At 37.3% G+C, this 15,113-nt stretch overlaps 1 protein-coding gene across 1 annotated transcript; it reads left to right on the top strand.

Moving 5' to 3' along the window:
* Window positions 1-1,616: 1,616 nt before the first annotated feature.
* On the top strand, window positions 1,617-14,859 carry LOC116172926 (probable helicase senataxin). The gene is made up of 11 exons (XM_031490202.1): window positions 1,617-1,699; window positions 1,833-2,024; window positions 4,761-6,601; window positions 8,208-8,281; window positions 8,329-8,499; window positions 8,549-8,793; window positions 8,842-9,094; window positions 12,882-13,266; window positions 13,316-13,861; window positions 14,234-14,417; window positions 14,468-14,859. The coding sequence occupies exons 2-11, from the start codon at window positions 1,833-1,835 to the stop codon at window positions 14,582-14,584; spliced, it is 4,008 nt and encodes a 1,335-aa protein (XP_031346062.1). The 5' UTR covers window positions 1,617-1,699; the 3' UTR covers window positions 14,585-14,859.
* The last annotated feature ends 254 nt before the right edge of the window (window positions 14,860-15,113 follow it).

Here is a 15,113-nt window from a genome sequence, read left to right on the forward strand (position 1 = left end):
ACAAGATGGTGATTCCATCAAACCCATGCAGTGCATGTGCTTGTTTAGTTTACAGTGCCCAGAAAGTATGCCCACGAGTAACCTCAGGTTCTTCCTTGATAGCCCTGGACAAAAACGCGCCAAGCTTCGAGATAGTCCTGTGAAGGCTTCTCTCGCATGGCGACAATCTAACATCAAGTCCACCTAGCCCTGTGCTGGGTTTGGGTGTCTTGAGTTATTAGGTTGTTTACAGTTGTAACTGTAAGTGGAAGAGCCGGCTCTGGACCATAAAACGCCTGTTTTGAGTCCAGTCGGGCTAATCTATCGGCTTTCTCATTACCTTCCGTTCCAGCATGCCCTTTGACCCATACGAGCTCAAGGGTGTTGCGGCTTGCTACTTGCTCTAGTACATGGTGACATTCTGAAAACATCCTAGAGGTAATTTTACAGTGACCAAGTGACTGCAAAGCAACCCTGCTGTCACTTGAGATTCTGATAGTTTTGTTCTTTATGATATGCATAAGAACTTTTCTTGCACTAAGCGTTAATCCTACCAACTCTGACTGGAATACAGTAAGAAGTTTACCTAGTGGTTGGGTGATATGAAAGTTCAGTTCTTTGGAGTAAATACCAGTGCCTGTTCCTTCCATTGTCTTAGATCCATCCGTGAAGATGAATATATCTGGTTGGGATGCGTGTGGAGACGATCTTGAAGGTTTTCTTGCCACACCTCTTACCTATCCCTTCCCCTCCGTCTTTCGCATCTTATTTACGTTTTAACTATGCCTCTTTCGCGCCTTGCTCATGTATCCTTCGTCTATTTGTTAGTTCCTTTGACGTCTCCTTCACGTTCCATTCACCTCTTCGTCGTACCTCTGCGTCCACTTTACCCCACTCTCTCATGCTTGCTTTCAAACCTATCACCTATTCTCTTCAGGCCATCAACGACCCGTTTTTATGTCTCCAAAGTAAAGAGGGTGGCTCCTTTTCCTTTTCCACGATGATTCCTTCTATACCAATTCTTCCTGACCCCCTTCCCTCTTTCCTCCTCTCCTCATCATTCTCATTTTATTCTCGTCTCTTTCACGTATTCTTCACATTTCTTCAAGCCCTGTACTTTCGCCTTTTCTTCGAGCATCTGCATCTTTTTCGCCATCGCCCTTGTCCCAACTGGAAACCACGCATTCTTCAGGCTTCCTATACGATCCTTCTTCGTGTCTCAGTGAAATCTTCTTCACGCCTTTTTTTAAATTCTTTTTCTCACGCCCACTCTCTCTTATTTGCTTGTTTCATTTATATGCTTTCCTCGCACCTTCCTCACAATCAGTTCTTTATCTCCTTTTGCTCATCTCTTAGGCAGACTTAGGCCATGCTATAAATTCTAATTCACTCATACTTTGAGCTTCTCTGCATCATTTAAGTATTAAGACAAGAATATGTCAACAAGTGATGAAGTACACAAACCTATCAAGACGAGAAGACCACTTGCAGCACAGTTCAACACAGCGACTACAATTTTGAATTACTATCCAGATTACAGGCCTCCCCACAAGAACTTTGTCTAACACCCTGTATTGCAACAGTTCTTGACAATAACTGTGCCTACTACCTCGCGGCGATTTGGCTGTAAATAGACACATCCACGTCGTGCTTGTGTGTACTGTCAAAAAACCCAAAAACAAATAGGTTCGCCCGTTTTCAAATTTAAAAACGAAAAAAGGTGCATATTACCAAGAAACGTACAAGTTTTCTTAACTAATTTGTAGAAAGATCACGTATTTTTTAATTTAGAAGTCTTTATTAGTTTGATTGATGAATGTCGTATTTTTTTGCTAAACTCGCGTTTTTTGTAGATGCAGGCAGAGGCGGGAGGGTGGCTTTTGCAGCACATACACAGGAGTGATCTGTGTATAATAATTAGGAGAGAGGAGACTCGAATTGGTCGTAACCGACAGTGCGATTTTCCTAGTAGAAACATAAATGTCTCCAGAGATCATGCTGTATTTATCACATCCAATGGGAGGCTGTACGTAAAGGATAATAGGGTATGTCTAGTCATTTCTTAGCAGTATATGTTGAAAGTAAACTGAGAGGAATTGCATTTCAAGGATGCTATGCTATAATAGATTGCTCGATCACAGAATCCCTGGTAATTATAGTTAAATCAGTTATTGATACTTTGTCCAGCTTACAATAGCTATGTGTCTACGTTTTTAATGACACTGGCTAAAATGGGCTCGAGTGGAGTGTAAAATGTGAATATTACCCCAAATTTTTATTACAGTCCAATACTGCACATCAGCATCCAAGCACCCATTTTTGTTGCAATACAACGAGCCTTAATACACACCCTTATAACACTAATGCAAAAACATTTACAATGCAAGCAAATTATAATATTCAATTCTGACAGCCCGGTTCGTTGGGAGATGTCACATTAGAATGGGGATATGAGTTAACGTAAGCACCACTACGAGTATAGGGATCAGGCAATCCTATATTATATAGCATCCTTGGAAAGACTATGTCATCAGACATGACATTACGAAGCATTTGCCAAACATAATAATTGCATGCTATTTGGAAAGGCATTAGCAGTGACTACAGTGACTTTATAAGGACAATGGCGACAACTTATCATAATCCGCCATATTGGAGCTAAAAAATTGATTGTAGGATCAATATACCTTGTCATGTTAAATTGTCACCGAAGAATAATAAATGTCGGTTTCATTTAAGTAAAAGATTCTCGTTCAAAACTAACAGTGCAGAAATGATCGTTAAGCTTTGCAGAACAACCTATAGGAAAACCACTGCCTCCCAAATTCAACAAGATATATGGAAAACGGTATAATAAGTATAAAATATGGTGCAATATCCAAAATGTACATATAAAGGTAACCATTAATGATTAAATTGTGTTTGACATTTCAGTCACAGAATACGGCCTTCTCAGAATAGAAACAGCAATGTTAAAAATTTGTATGGTATTTTGGCGGACCCTGGTGGGTGTACTGTGAACTAAAACATCAAAATCAGAGTAGCGCCATCTGGTGACCAGCTTCATGAAATAATTTCCCCAATTTGATCTAAATCATAAATATCGATAAAGAACACACAGTTGTTAAATTAAAGTGTATTTAGATATAATCACATTACATTATTTAACACAGAGAACTTAAATTACATGTTTACAAATTACCTACATATAAAACTCAGAAGTGAGTGGAACTTACGCTTTGTAGATGTTAACACTTTGCAGAAAGATCCTTACATAAGGATTTGTCGTACGAAATATTTGGTTTTAATTGCTGTTTGGACTAAGTACATATTTTTGTTAAAAAATATCTTTAGAACTAAATTTTTTGTTCCAAGAGGTAATAAAACCGTTTCAGCAAATTGTCACACTTGACAACAAATGTTAACTTGATCCTGATGCTTACTTGTTACTTGAGAAGCGAAGGTGGAAGTTGTTGAATTATCTAAAACGTATTTTTATTCATTGTCTAAAAGGAATTACAATATAAGTATCTACGTCTATATGTATACTTAAATATAAAACTCAAGTCTACACCCTTTTGCGCCTTTACCGTTGGTAATTTATAAATTCCATACCTTGCATAAATAGGAGAGAAATAACAGCACGTTTCAACCCTCTTCGCGTTTCAAACACAAAACAATCTGTTTCAAAATATGGGAAACGATGCCTTTTTGATATTTTATAGTTAAAATCCGCCACACAACACTTTACGGTCACATAACTTGTTCATATTTTAAATCTTTTAAAAGTCAAAATTGACATGTGTAAAACCATGTGTACGTATAAAATCGACGGTAAAAATATTTCCTGTAACGAGCAATATTACAGGTTTTGCAAAAAAAAATTTGAGTCTGCGATAAATAGTTCTCCGTACAACCACGGGAAACGCTGTAATCAGTGACAATTTAGCGCCATTTATGTTTCTGTTCTGTGAAGGTCTTATTCTGTGATTTCAGTGTCTTCTGTCACTTCTTGTCCCTTGTCGCGTTTTCTCCTTCCGGGATAAAAAGTATTACTTTAGTCCCTTAAATGGAAGACGAAACACGTTGATCTAGTCCACGGAGTAAGAGATCAATATTCCTTGTGCTTCAGCAATCATCAATGTTAAACATTAAACCAATTTAAGAGCCTTTATGATCACAATTGCGTCATCCATTACCATAGGTAATTGAATTTGCTGCTAAATTTCGGATAAGCTGTTTCTCTAACCAGTTTTCTATCTAAACTCATTAGGTATTTAGAGATTTGAAAAAATGTTTACATCAATTACCAGTAGTAAGATTAGGCACAGTTTTACATCTAAATACACTTTATGCGAATTACATACCTTATAATATCGTAAATCCAAGCTATATGCTCGGCTATATGCGTCTTTAAAAATCGAGTTTATATAAAACTGGAGAGGGAAAATGTAAAATAAAGCAAATACAAGAAGCAAAGTGTAAACTAGTAACGTGAAGCCGTGACAATCACAGGTGACACTGTCAAAACACTATAATTAATAATTATAGCACGGAGTGTATCCAGTGTACCGCGTCGATTTGGAGGCTTTCTATTGGCCAGTTTGGGATTTAGCTCCAATATGGCGACCGGATCCAACGACCAATCAAAAACGAGATACCCTGTTGTCGCCACTGTCTCTATAAAGTTACTGTAGCAGTGACTATATAGACATGACATCACTGACTGTATAAATGGTTTCCCCCTCGAAGGAAATTTGCTACATTGTAATTCTTTTCAGAGTGCCAATGGTACATACGTTAATTGTATCAGAATCCAACCATTTTTTAATAGAGAAATATTCCATAATGACGAAGTAGGATTAGGATTACATAGCCAATTAGAAGTGGAGTTACCAGAGCTATCCTCCAATGGAGGTAGCCTCCATAGTGAGAATTTAATTTTTATAGTAAAACATGTACCGCCTTCTGGCGACATGGAGAGCACTAGCTCATTGGTTAATGATATTCAACAGCGAATAAACGAGATGGAGAATAGCAGTTCCTCCAAACCCAAAAGTCCATCTGCCCATCAGAATGCGGAAGAGCTCATGCGAATATTGGGTGGAAGTCAGTATGATAATGGCGAGTTGCCTATGAATTGTGAACAGAATGCAAATGGGGAAACGCCCCACACACTACAAAAACCTATTGTTGAAAGTGCTTTGCCCGATTCGGCAAGTAACTGTGGGAATATCACTAGCAATGGAGTTTTTAACACAAGGACACTAGGTTCCACCCACTGTCTTCCAACATCTTCAACTAGTCCCACATTAAATTCACCAAACTCCACTTTGCGAAATGCAGGAGATCTGAGGTGTGATGTGGTTTCCAGCACAAGTAATAAGGACGAGAACGGCCAACACCAAAATGAGGAATGCGGGATTGTCAAAATGGAGACGACTGAAAATGAACCAATCGAGGACGACTACATTATTATTTCTGATGATGAAACTTATTCTCAGCTGATGGATGGTGTTTGCCCAAACACGATTAGTGAAAACAAAGAAACTGGTGAAGACTTCAATGACAACGTGTTTAGCGCAATAAAAAAAGAATTGGAAGCGTATGACGCATACGATGTGCCCTATGGTACTGTTGTCAGTACTGTGTGTATAAACGATGAAGACAGTCAGATGAATTTTGATAGTTGGTTAGAAGACGATAACGAAAACAGAGAAGAACCTAGTAATGAAAATGCAGAGAAAGCCATTGGTGAAGATCGACAAGGACCTACTGCTGAAAACAGAGAAGAACCTGTAGTAGCAGAAGAAGCTACTAATATGGCTCAAGAAGATCCCAATAAACACACGAGTACAAAAAGCACAACAAGAGATACGAATAAGAGTCAGAGTGCTAAAAGAAAAGAAAATGAGAAAGAGCACGCGGTCGTAAAAAAAATAAAAACTTCCACTTTCTATAAAACACCACAAGAACGGCGGCCAAAGGTCGATAGAAAAGACCAAAGGCGGCAGCGGTTAAAAGAAATTGCTTTGAAAACTGCTGACAATAAAGAAAAGGAGAATATCCCCAAAGTAAGGGCCGCCAAAAAGGTGAAAGTATCCGAGGGGCGAGGAAACTTCTTGATCGAACCTGACGTACCGTCGACGAGTAAAGGCCCATCAGTTCAAAGTGAGGTTCAAACGTCGTCAGATGATAGAAAGTTTGTCATACCCAAAGTGCAGAAGAGAACAGTGCCAATAATACCGCCGCACATTGAAAAGAATAGGTTGAAGAAGGTTAATCCAGTTGCAGAAGCCCCGGCGAGTAAGCCAGTGGTAGAGGTACCGCACTGTCTCAGACCTTTAAACAATTGCCATAAAAATCGAGAGGGCAGTATAATCTTGGGCAGGAATTCTGATATTGAGTATGCTGTAAAGGAGATGCTGCGCTGGAATCCTTACTGGTTTGTCGAATTTAAAAAGCAAAATAGTGTACCAAAACAGGTGTGCCAGTGTGACTTACAAAGGATGCCAAAGTGGTTTTCGTCATATCAACAATATTGCAATGTAGTTACGCCCCCGATGTTGATGGAATTATGGGCTTTTTTATCCAGAGAGTATGAACTAGCCAATGAGCAAAAGTAAGTAGAATTGTTGGTCACTTCACAGTGACATCTGTTATTTTTCTACTTCCACTTCCAGTTCGCAGCTACAGTCTCATTCAAGTGGTCTGGTTGGGGGGTGTTAATATTGGTTTTGGTCGCATTTTCTTCTAGGTTATTTTTGTATTGCCTGAAATTGGTAACGATTTATTATTAATTCGGAGTGAAAATCACAACACAAATATTACAGTTATTCTATGCACGGGCGGACTGTTTTTTTCATTAATTGCTTTTCCTAAATAAAATTACTCAAATTATAAGGTTGCTTCTGCGCATGCGCACACTTTTAACATAACACGCATTTGCGTTTACTAAGGTATCAGGTAATCATGTAAAAAAATTGGATTATTATTTAGTACAGTAGGTGCTCGGTAATCCGGCACCCAATATTTTTCGCCTTTGCCGGATCAGCGGATTTATACGGGATATGAGGCATTTTTTATGACATACATCTACTGTGTGGGAAATAAATCATAGTTTCTTCCAGTGAAAGGAGTGGTTCTTGCCACCCCCTTATGATAATGTATTTGACCTCGAAACTGGCAAACTAACTCCTCTTCTTCTAACTAACGCTTTCGAAACTGGACGAAAGGCTTCAATAACTAAACCGTAACAGGGGCTCGAACTTGAACAAAAGGCGTCTTCTTTCCGCGTCTCTCGTATTCAAACGGAAATCCCACTTAAAATTCGTAAAACTTTTTTAACCAATAACAGCTGTATAGAAACGACGATAATCAATACCACGAAACTCAAAAGGGTACGTCCGCACTAATTTTTAGAAATATTTCTTAAAGATTAAAATAGCCCTGTTATCTCAAACAATTACCTTTATTTGTTACTCAGTTGTAAACGTTGATTAACAAGACAAAACGCAAACGGGTAAACGTCATGTTTAAACGCTACTGACTTGTAAAACTGACAGCAGACCTGTAAAACTGACAGCAGACCTGTAAAAATTTTACAAGTTAGTAATCTAGTAATTTCATTGGCCAGAATTAATGCGAAGTCTCTGTTACATGGATAACATGATATTTTAGACATTTCTTCAAGATTAATTTAAGAACTAATTATTTAATATTTCAAATGAGTAACAAATAAAATATTGTACATTATACGCCAGGTAATAGTTTTTACTGGCTCTAGGAGATGACAGGCTCGCCTGACGGCTCGCCAGTCAATTTCTCCTATCGCCAGTAAAAACTCACTTACCTGGCTAATAATGTAAAATACTATTATCTCTGAAATACACGGAAAACTTAATAAATCACATGGAAACTGTCACATTTCCATTAATGAGCTGCATCACTGTCACATTTGCAACTAATGACCTTGATAACCAATAAAAGTGACACTAACATTGCAATCTTCCATTTTTTCCCACCAATTTTGTCATCGTAGGCATGTGCACTGTGTCTGGATTTGGTTTTCGTTTGAATATACAAATTTTGTACCAATTTTGTTGGGGAATTGGCAAAACGCACTTCTTGAATGAGCACTGTGATGCCAATTAGTTTACATGAGCTGCGACCACTTGCAGACAGTTTTACTCTGTATATGCAATGGCCAATTATTATTATCTTTCCAGAAAATCCCATAAATTCTCTGCTTTACTAACAGACGTGAAGATATCTTCTGACCTGACTGCGCTACATTATACGAGTGAGTAAGTCTTCAAATTGACAACTTCTAGCCCACTGTTATTTTAGCATACATCGATCGAAAGCAGTACGACAGCCCATACGTTAAGGAAGACGATATTCTAATTATTAGTTACGAGCGGGAAGTGAAGAATAAACGCGGAAATCATTTTGCTTTAGGTCTGGTAACGAGATCTACCAAAACTGCATTACATCCAAACACTTGTATCAACAAGTCTTGTATGATTTTAACTGATGTGTCGAAAACGCCCCTGATTTTTAGTATCAGTTGCAGACAGTATTCACATAGTTCCGTTTGCGTCCATCAACATTCACATCACAATCACCTCTGTTAAAGGAACGATTTTGCGTGGTGTGAATGCACTCCGTAACGTCGCCTCGGTTGTACCCGCATTAAGACTGTTTAAATCCGTTCAGGGTATGAAACATTCCGCGCTGCTGTCTCACATTTTGCATCCCACCGAGAAACTTTACAGTATAGGACCTTTGCCGCAGCAAACACTGTATTGCAAGGTAAATTTTGACAGTGCACCGACTCACGTGCTTGCTTATAATTTTTAGGGAGATTTAAACATGTCCCAACAAGCTGCGGTATTAGAAGCTAGTTATATCTGCCAAAGGAACTCTCCCGGCGTGTACCTCATTCAGGGCCCGCCTGGGACCGGAAAAACGACTGTTATATTAAATATTTTGCAACAAATTTTGTTTGATCCCAATTACACGCCGCAAAAGTGTATTTTGATACTCGCGCCGTCCAATGCAGCTGTCGATGAATTGGTCGCGAGGATTTCTATCTTAAAGGACTCTATGAGAAGTATAGTTTTTATTTTATATTTCATATTTTTTTAAGTGTAGAATTAGTTCTGAGTAGTATCTCAAAGGTAAGTTGTAAATTCAGTGAATCATTTTAACTGAACTTTTACTACGTCTAACGTTGAAAATATTCGGCTTAAATTTTCAAATCGTCGAATTTATATGACTGATGAATTAAAATGTTTGTTGATAATTTTAATTCCACATTTAAAATGAATGAATTTTTATGTTTGTTCAAAACGTGAAGTATATTCTAGCGCAGTTTTTGTGTAAATATTATTTCTAAATTTTTAAAATTTTTGCGTGACTAATTTTTCGAAAAAATTTTTAAACACATAAAAATTCCAAAAATTAAATGAACTTTTATGGAACATACTTTTTATTACGAACAACCGATTTATTATGTTTGTTATTTTTATTGAAATTTGTTTAAATTAATTGAAGTGATGTATGAATTATATATAGCAATGTGTGTCAACGCTAAATTATGAACAAACATTTTAATTCAACAATCATATTAATTCGTGCTGTTGTTGTTGAATTTATGTTACGTGAAATTTTAATTGGTAAAATTTTCAATAAAATCGTCAAACTTATTTATGAAAATGTTTGTAAAAACCACATTTAAAATGAATGAATTTTTATGTTTGTTGGACAAAATCGTTTTATTAATCGAAGTATTTCTTGCAATTCAATTTAATTGTTTGTTATTAATTGTTAATTGTTAATAATTCATTTCACATTTTTATTAAGTAACATTTTTTAAACAATCATATTTAATACGTAAGACAATAACAACAAACGTAAAAAGTAGAGGCATACGATTGACTGTTATTTAAAATGGCACATTGTAAAATTTTGGAATAAAATTGTACAAATATTTTCAGAGAACATTTTAATTCAACAATCATATGAATTCATGCTGTTAAAATCGGCAAGAATTATTTAAAGTGATTGTTGAATTAAAATGTTACATTAATTAAAATGATTGTTGATAATTTTAATTCGTATCTCTGATTGTGCGGAAGTTTCAGGAACTACAGTTTAGTCTATTTGACTACGTGTATACTAGCGCCTAATTAAAATTATCAACAAACATTTTAATTCATGTATCATCTTTATTAATCAACATTTTTTTAATCAATCTCTTAATACGTAAGATAAAAACAACAAACGAAAAATTTAGAGACATAAGATTGACTGTTATTTAAAATGATACATGATAAAATGTTGGTATAAATACTAAAACGGCGTTCCATAAACTTTTGTGATTGTATTGTATTTCATTAGAATTTTCCCGTGTGTTATTTTTGAATTTTTCCGAATTTTATTTCAACTGCATTTGCATAATTTGTCTGAACTTTGATTGCGTTACACTTGCGGAAATTGTAATTTTTCAAAAGTTTTTGAATCTGTAATTCTCAGGATTATTTCGGGTTTTGAGCTTTTGACGTTGATTGTTCAAACGTTATTGAATTTTTCTCGAATTTTAATTTGTTGTACTTTGTTTTCTCGGACCTACTGAATTTTTTCCAGTTTTTCATCTTTCCAAATTATACGCATCGCTAATTTTGCTAATTTGCTAAATTTTTTGAATTATTAAATTAGATTTATGTTCGAATTCAAAATTTTTTGAATTTTCTAGTTAGATTTGTTTGAATTCAATTTCAATTCAAACATAAATTTAATTAGAAAATTAAAATACTTTATATAAATTAACTGCCAAAATTTAATAAAATACAAAAAACAAATTTTTCTATTTCCGATTTTTTCAATTTTCTTGTTATTCCAATTTTTTTAATGTTACTAATTGCGTATGTCCTTTTCAATTTACGCGATTTTTTAATTTTTTTTACTTCTAACACTTAAAATTGTAATGTTTTTAAATCTTTTTGAATAGTCATCTTTGCGTTCTTTTTTGAATTATTCTTAACTTTCCTAAATTTTCCACAATTGGCTACTTTCAAATTAGATTCTTAATGATTGGATTTTGAAAATAGTTAAAGTTTTAAAGTTCGTGGAATATATTTAATCTATCTATTTAAGCGGTATATGAACTGTGAACAGCCCTGTAATTTCCTGTTGAGGGCTGAAGCGTCCTTGACTTTTTGTACCGTGACCTTGATGAATAATTTGACCTGTCATTGGCCTGGTACCCTTTGCCAGTGATGGATCCTATTCATCTCCTCCCACTGGTTTGGGGAATCTTTTATGTGGCTTTTGTGCAGTCCACAGTAGGGCTCCAGCTCTATTGGCTTCCGCCTAGCTCCTTGTTTGGCTAGTTCATCTACCTCGGTACGCGTCAACTCGCCAAAGGCGACTCGCTACCGGACCACTCGCTACCGACTGACTCGCCAACGGGACAACTCGCCACCGTGACAACTCGCCAATGCGACAACTCGCCACCGTGACAACTCGCCAATGCGACAACTCGCCAACGGACGACTCGCCACTGCGACAACTCGCCAACGAAATATTTTTCCCTGTTTAATGTGATTGTCAAATTTTCTGTTCAAATAATAATTTGCAGAAGATGTCGTTATATCAAAATGCAGTAATAGAAACAGGTATAGGCGGTTGGGTCTTCATTCAAATATTGACTTCAATTTTTCGATAAACTTTGTTTACAAAATTCGGGAAATTGACTATTGCATTTGTGGGTCGCAGTGGCGAGTCGTCCGTTGGCGAGTTGTCACATTGGCGAGTTGTCCCATTGGCGAGTTGTCGCGTTGGCGAGCTGTCCCGTTGGCGAGTTGTCCCGTTGGCGAGTTGTCACGTTGGCGAGTTGTCACGTTGGCGAGTTGTCCCGTTGGCGAGTCAGTCGGTGGCAAGTCACCCTTGGCGAGTTGACCGTGAGTTGTCGCAGTGGCGAGTCGTCTGTTGGCGAGTTGTCCCGTTGGCGAGTTGTCGCGTTGGCGAGTTGTCACGTTGGCGAGTTGTCCCGTTGGCGAGTCAGTCGGTGGCGAGTCGCCCTTGGCGAGTTGACCGTGTCCCATCTGCCTTTATGTTGCCTTCCTTATGTCCGAATGCCCTGGCACCCACCATAGTGTGATACGGTTGCCAGTTGCCGATTTCTTTAGATTGCGATGCACTCCCAGACTAGTTTGAAGTCGCAGGTACGGGCTACTAACGCCATCAGTGCAGCTTGTCTGTCTGTGAAGATGTCTATTTTTGCCTTACCCATTTCTTCACAATTAAGTGGAGAAACGCAAGGCCTAGCAGTGCCTCCATAGCAGCTGTGGGCTCATGGCTCCTGTCACACTTAAACAGGCCAACCTCTGTATATGCTGCAGTTGTTTGGCCACCATATGAGTACTTCTACAGGCCTGGGATGCCAGGTCACCTTTTTTTATCACCTTATCTACGACACAACAGTCGGACGAGGTAGATGGTCCGCGATGCCTGTGAACATCCCATTTCCGCATTAATCCTGTGTCTCATACGATTATTCACAGGGCCATTCCCCTAACCGCTACCTGCGAACGCGCCCGGTGCCAACCTCCACATACAAGATGGGTACCAGTCATTGTAAAGATGTGTAGATCATGATAGGGTATCGTGCACGAACTGCTAACGATGCCGTGATCCAAAGTAAAATATTTTGCAAAATCCCTTCACCACTTTTACCCGCGTGTCCCAATTTCAGGACTCTTCAAGCCTAACGGACATATAGCATCTAGCGAACTTCTGTGGAAAGCAGCACACTTGCACAATATGCAGCTTTTTTGTAAATTCTGAAGTAAAATTAAAGTTCTTTAGCGATCGCTAAAAATGTTTAAATTTTTTAGGAGATCTGAAACTAATAAGGTATGGTCCTTACCACATGATCAACTGTAAGGTGCAGAAACATTCCGTATTTGAACTTGCAAAACGAAATACTCAGAGTGATCTGTGGCACTCAGTCCCCGAAGCAGATAAAGAAATACTACACAGTTTGAAAAAACATGCAGCACGTTTACAGGACTTAGCCATAAAGAAATCCAGCGACGCTGCTATTAAAGAAAAATATTCAAACGCCAAAATGGAACATAATAAAAAGTGGCAGCGAGTAATGGGACAAGGATATACTAATCTTTTGAGGAAATATGAAAGGCAACTGTTAGGCGGAGCTGAAGTTGTGTGTACCACACTTTCGAGTAGTATTCGAATATCGGGCGAAGACGTGTTTCGAGGGTAGTGCTGTAGTATTTTCAAACTTTAATTTGATGTAGGCGGTTTTTAGGAAAGACGACGTATTTAGTTTTTGTATAGTGGACGAGGCAACTCAAGGGAACGAACAAGAAACTCTAATGCCCTTAAAGTTGGGCGTAAGCAAACTGATTTTGGTGGGCGATCCCAAACAGCTACCCGCCGTTACGCAAACACGAGACGTGAAAAATTGTGGATACGGCGAATCCTTATTTTCCAGAATCATGGCCAATTTTCCCAGTGATAGGAATCCAGTTCGTTTGCTCAACGTACAATACAGGATGAATCCGGAGATAAGCGCGTTTCCAAATAAACACTTTTATGGCGGTCGTTTGCAAGATAGCGAGTCTGTAAGCAAACGGACGAATATCTTTAAGAATCTTCGCCCTTACATTGTGTTCAATCTTGATATGGACAGTATTGTTAATAGTCAGGAATATGTCAGTAAACCTGAAACTTACTGCATTATAAAACTATTGAATGTGATAACAAAATATTACAAACATGATTACTCAATTGGAATAGTAACACCTTATAATAATCAAAAAGCTGTTATCAACATGCATTTAGAAAAGATAGAGTAAGTTGATTTGGATTGGCTCAATGGGCTACCTGCAACATTTTTCATATCTGTAGTGTGCTAACTAAATGTGTGAGTGTCGGTATGGAGACAGTTGCAATCAATTTTTATTCTAAAGATAAAAAGTTAACTTTCGCTCATCTGTTTACTGAGTGAAATACATTTTTAGCAATCTTAATATGTAAACAAACACATTGCAAATGGGCTGCCTAAGAAATTTAAATTGTAATTAATATTTCTGTCTGCTTATATCACATGGGCACTCTTTTACATTTGTTGCCGACACCATGAGCAGCCGTTACACTGAATACTGAATAATTTTGCATGTAGCTCTTATAAGTTTTTGTAGCTCCCGTCAGTGCAATTTTTCAGTTATCGACCATGTATCACTGTAAGTACCGTGGACAATTTCCAAGGTCAGGAGAAGGATATTATCATTATGTCATGCGTCAGGGAGAATACTAACAATTTCTTAAGCGACGAACAAAGATTGAATGTAGCAATGACAAGAGCCAAGTATGCTTTAATTATAATTGGTTCTTCCAGTTTATTTGCGGTAAGGCATTTGTCTAAATAAGATTGGTTTTTAATAAAAGTTGTTTTTAGACTTGCGCTATGTTTGGGAGCATCAAGGAGGACGCGTGTAGAAGGAAGCTGTTTGTAGATGTATTTCCGAATACATCTGAATCCCAGTTGTTGAAACATCTTTTAATTGCAAAGTGACCATACAATGATTTTAGTTCTTGAATTTTTCTGTTTGTAAGCATTATCTCGTATGTAAGTAAAAAGTGCCTGATCTCGTTGTTGTATGTAAAAGTTTTCAAGTATAGTAAGGTATCTTTCAAAAATGTGGAACCATTATTTAGTTGAAAGTAATGTTACATAAACTTGTATTTTTTTTACATTGCAAAATATAGTTTAGTAATCTTCCTATACAAATAATCTGTGATTATCGCTAAGTTTTTACTTATCTCCAAGGGTACGAAATAGAACCTAAAATATAACTGAAAGATTTTATCTTTGAAACATCAAAAACACTGTTGTATATACTGGCTGTAGGAGGTAATCATGTTGTTAAAGGTAGTGAAGGAGCGACTTCCTCTAATAAACTAATTGAGTAATTGACCTTTCCTGCTCAAAACACAGACCTTGTCTTTTTTGTAAAACAATGAGAATCAAGAATGGTACAACAAATATTGGAAGTAATTTGAGGCGCATTTATAAACGTGCAGATTATTGGTTATTAAGATTT

Source organism: Photinus pyralis, unplaced genomic scaffold (genome assembly GCF_008802855.1).
Source record: "Photinus pyralis isolate 1611_PpyrPB1 unplaced genomic scaffold, Ppyr1.3 Ppyr1.4_LG6, whole genome shotgun sequence".
NCBI lineage: Eukaryota > Metazoa > Arthropoda > Insecta > Coleoptera > Lampyridae > Photinus > Photinus pyralis.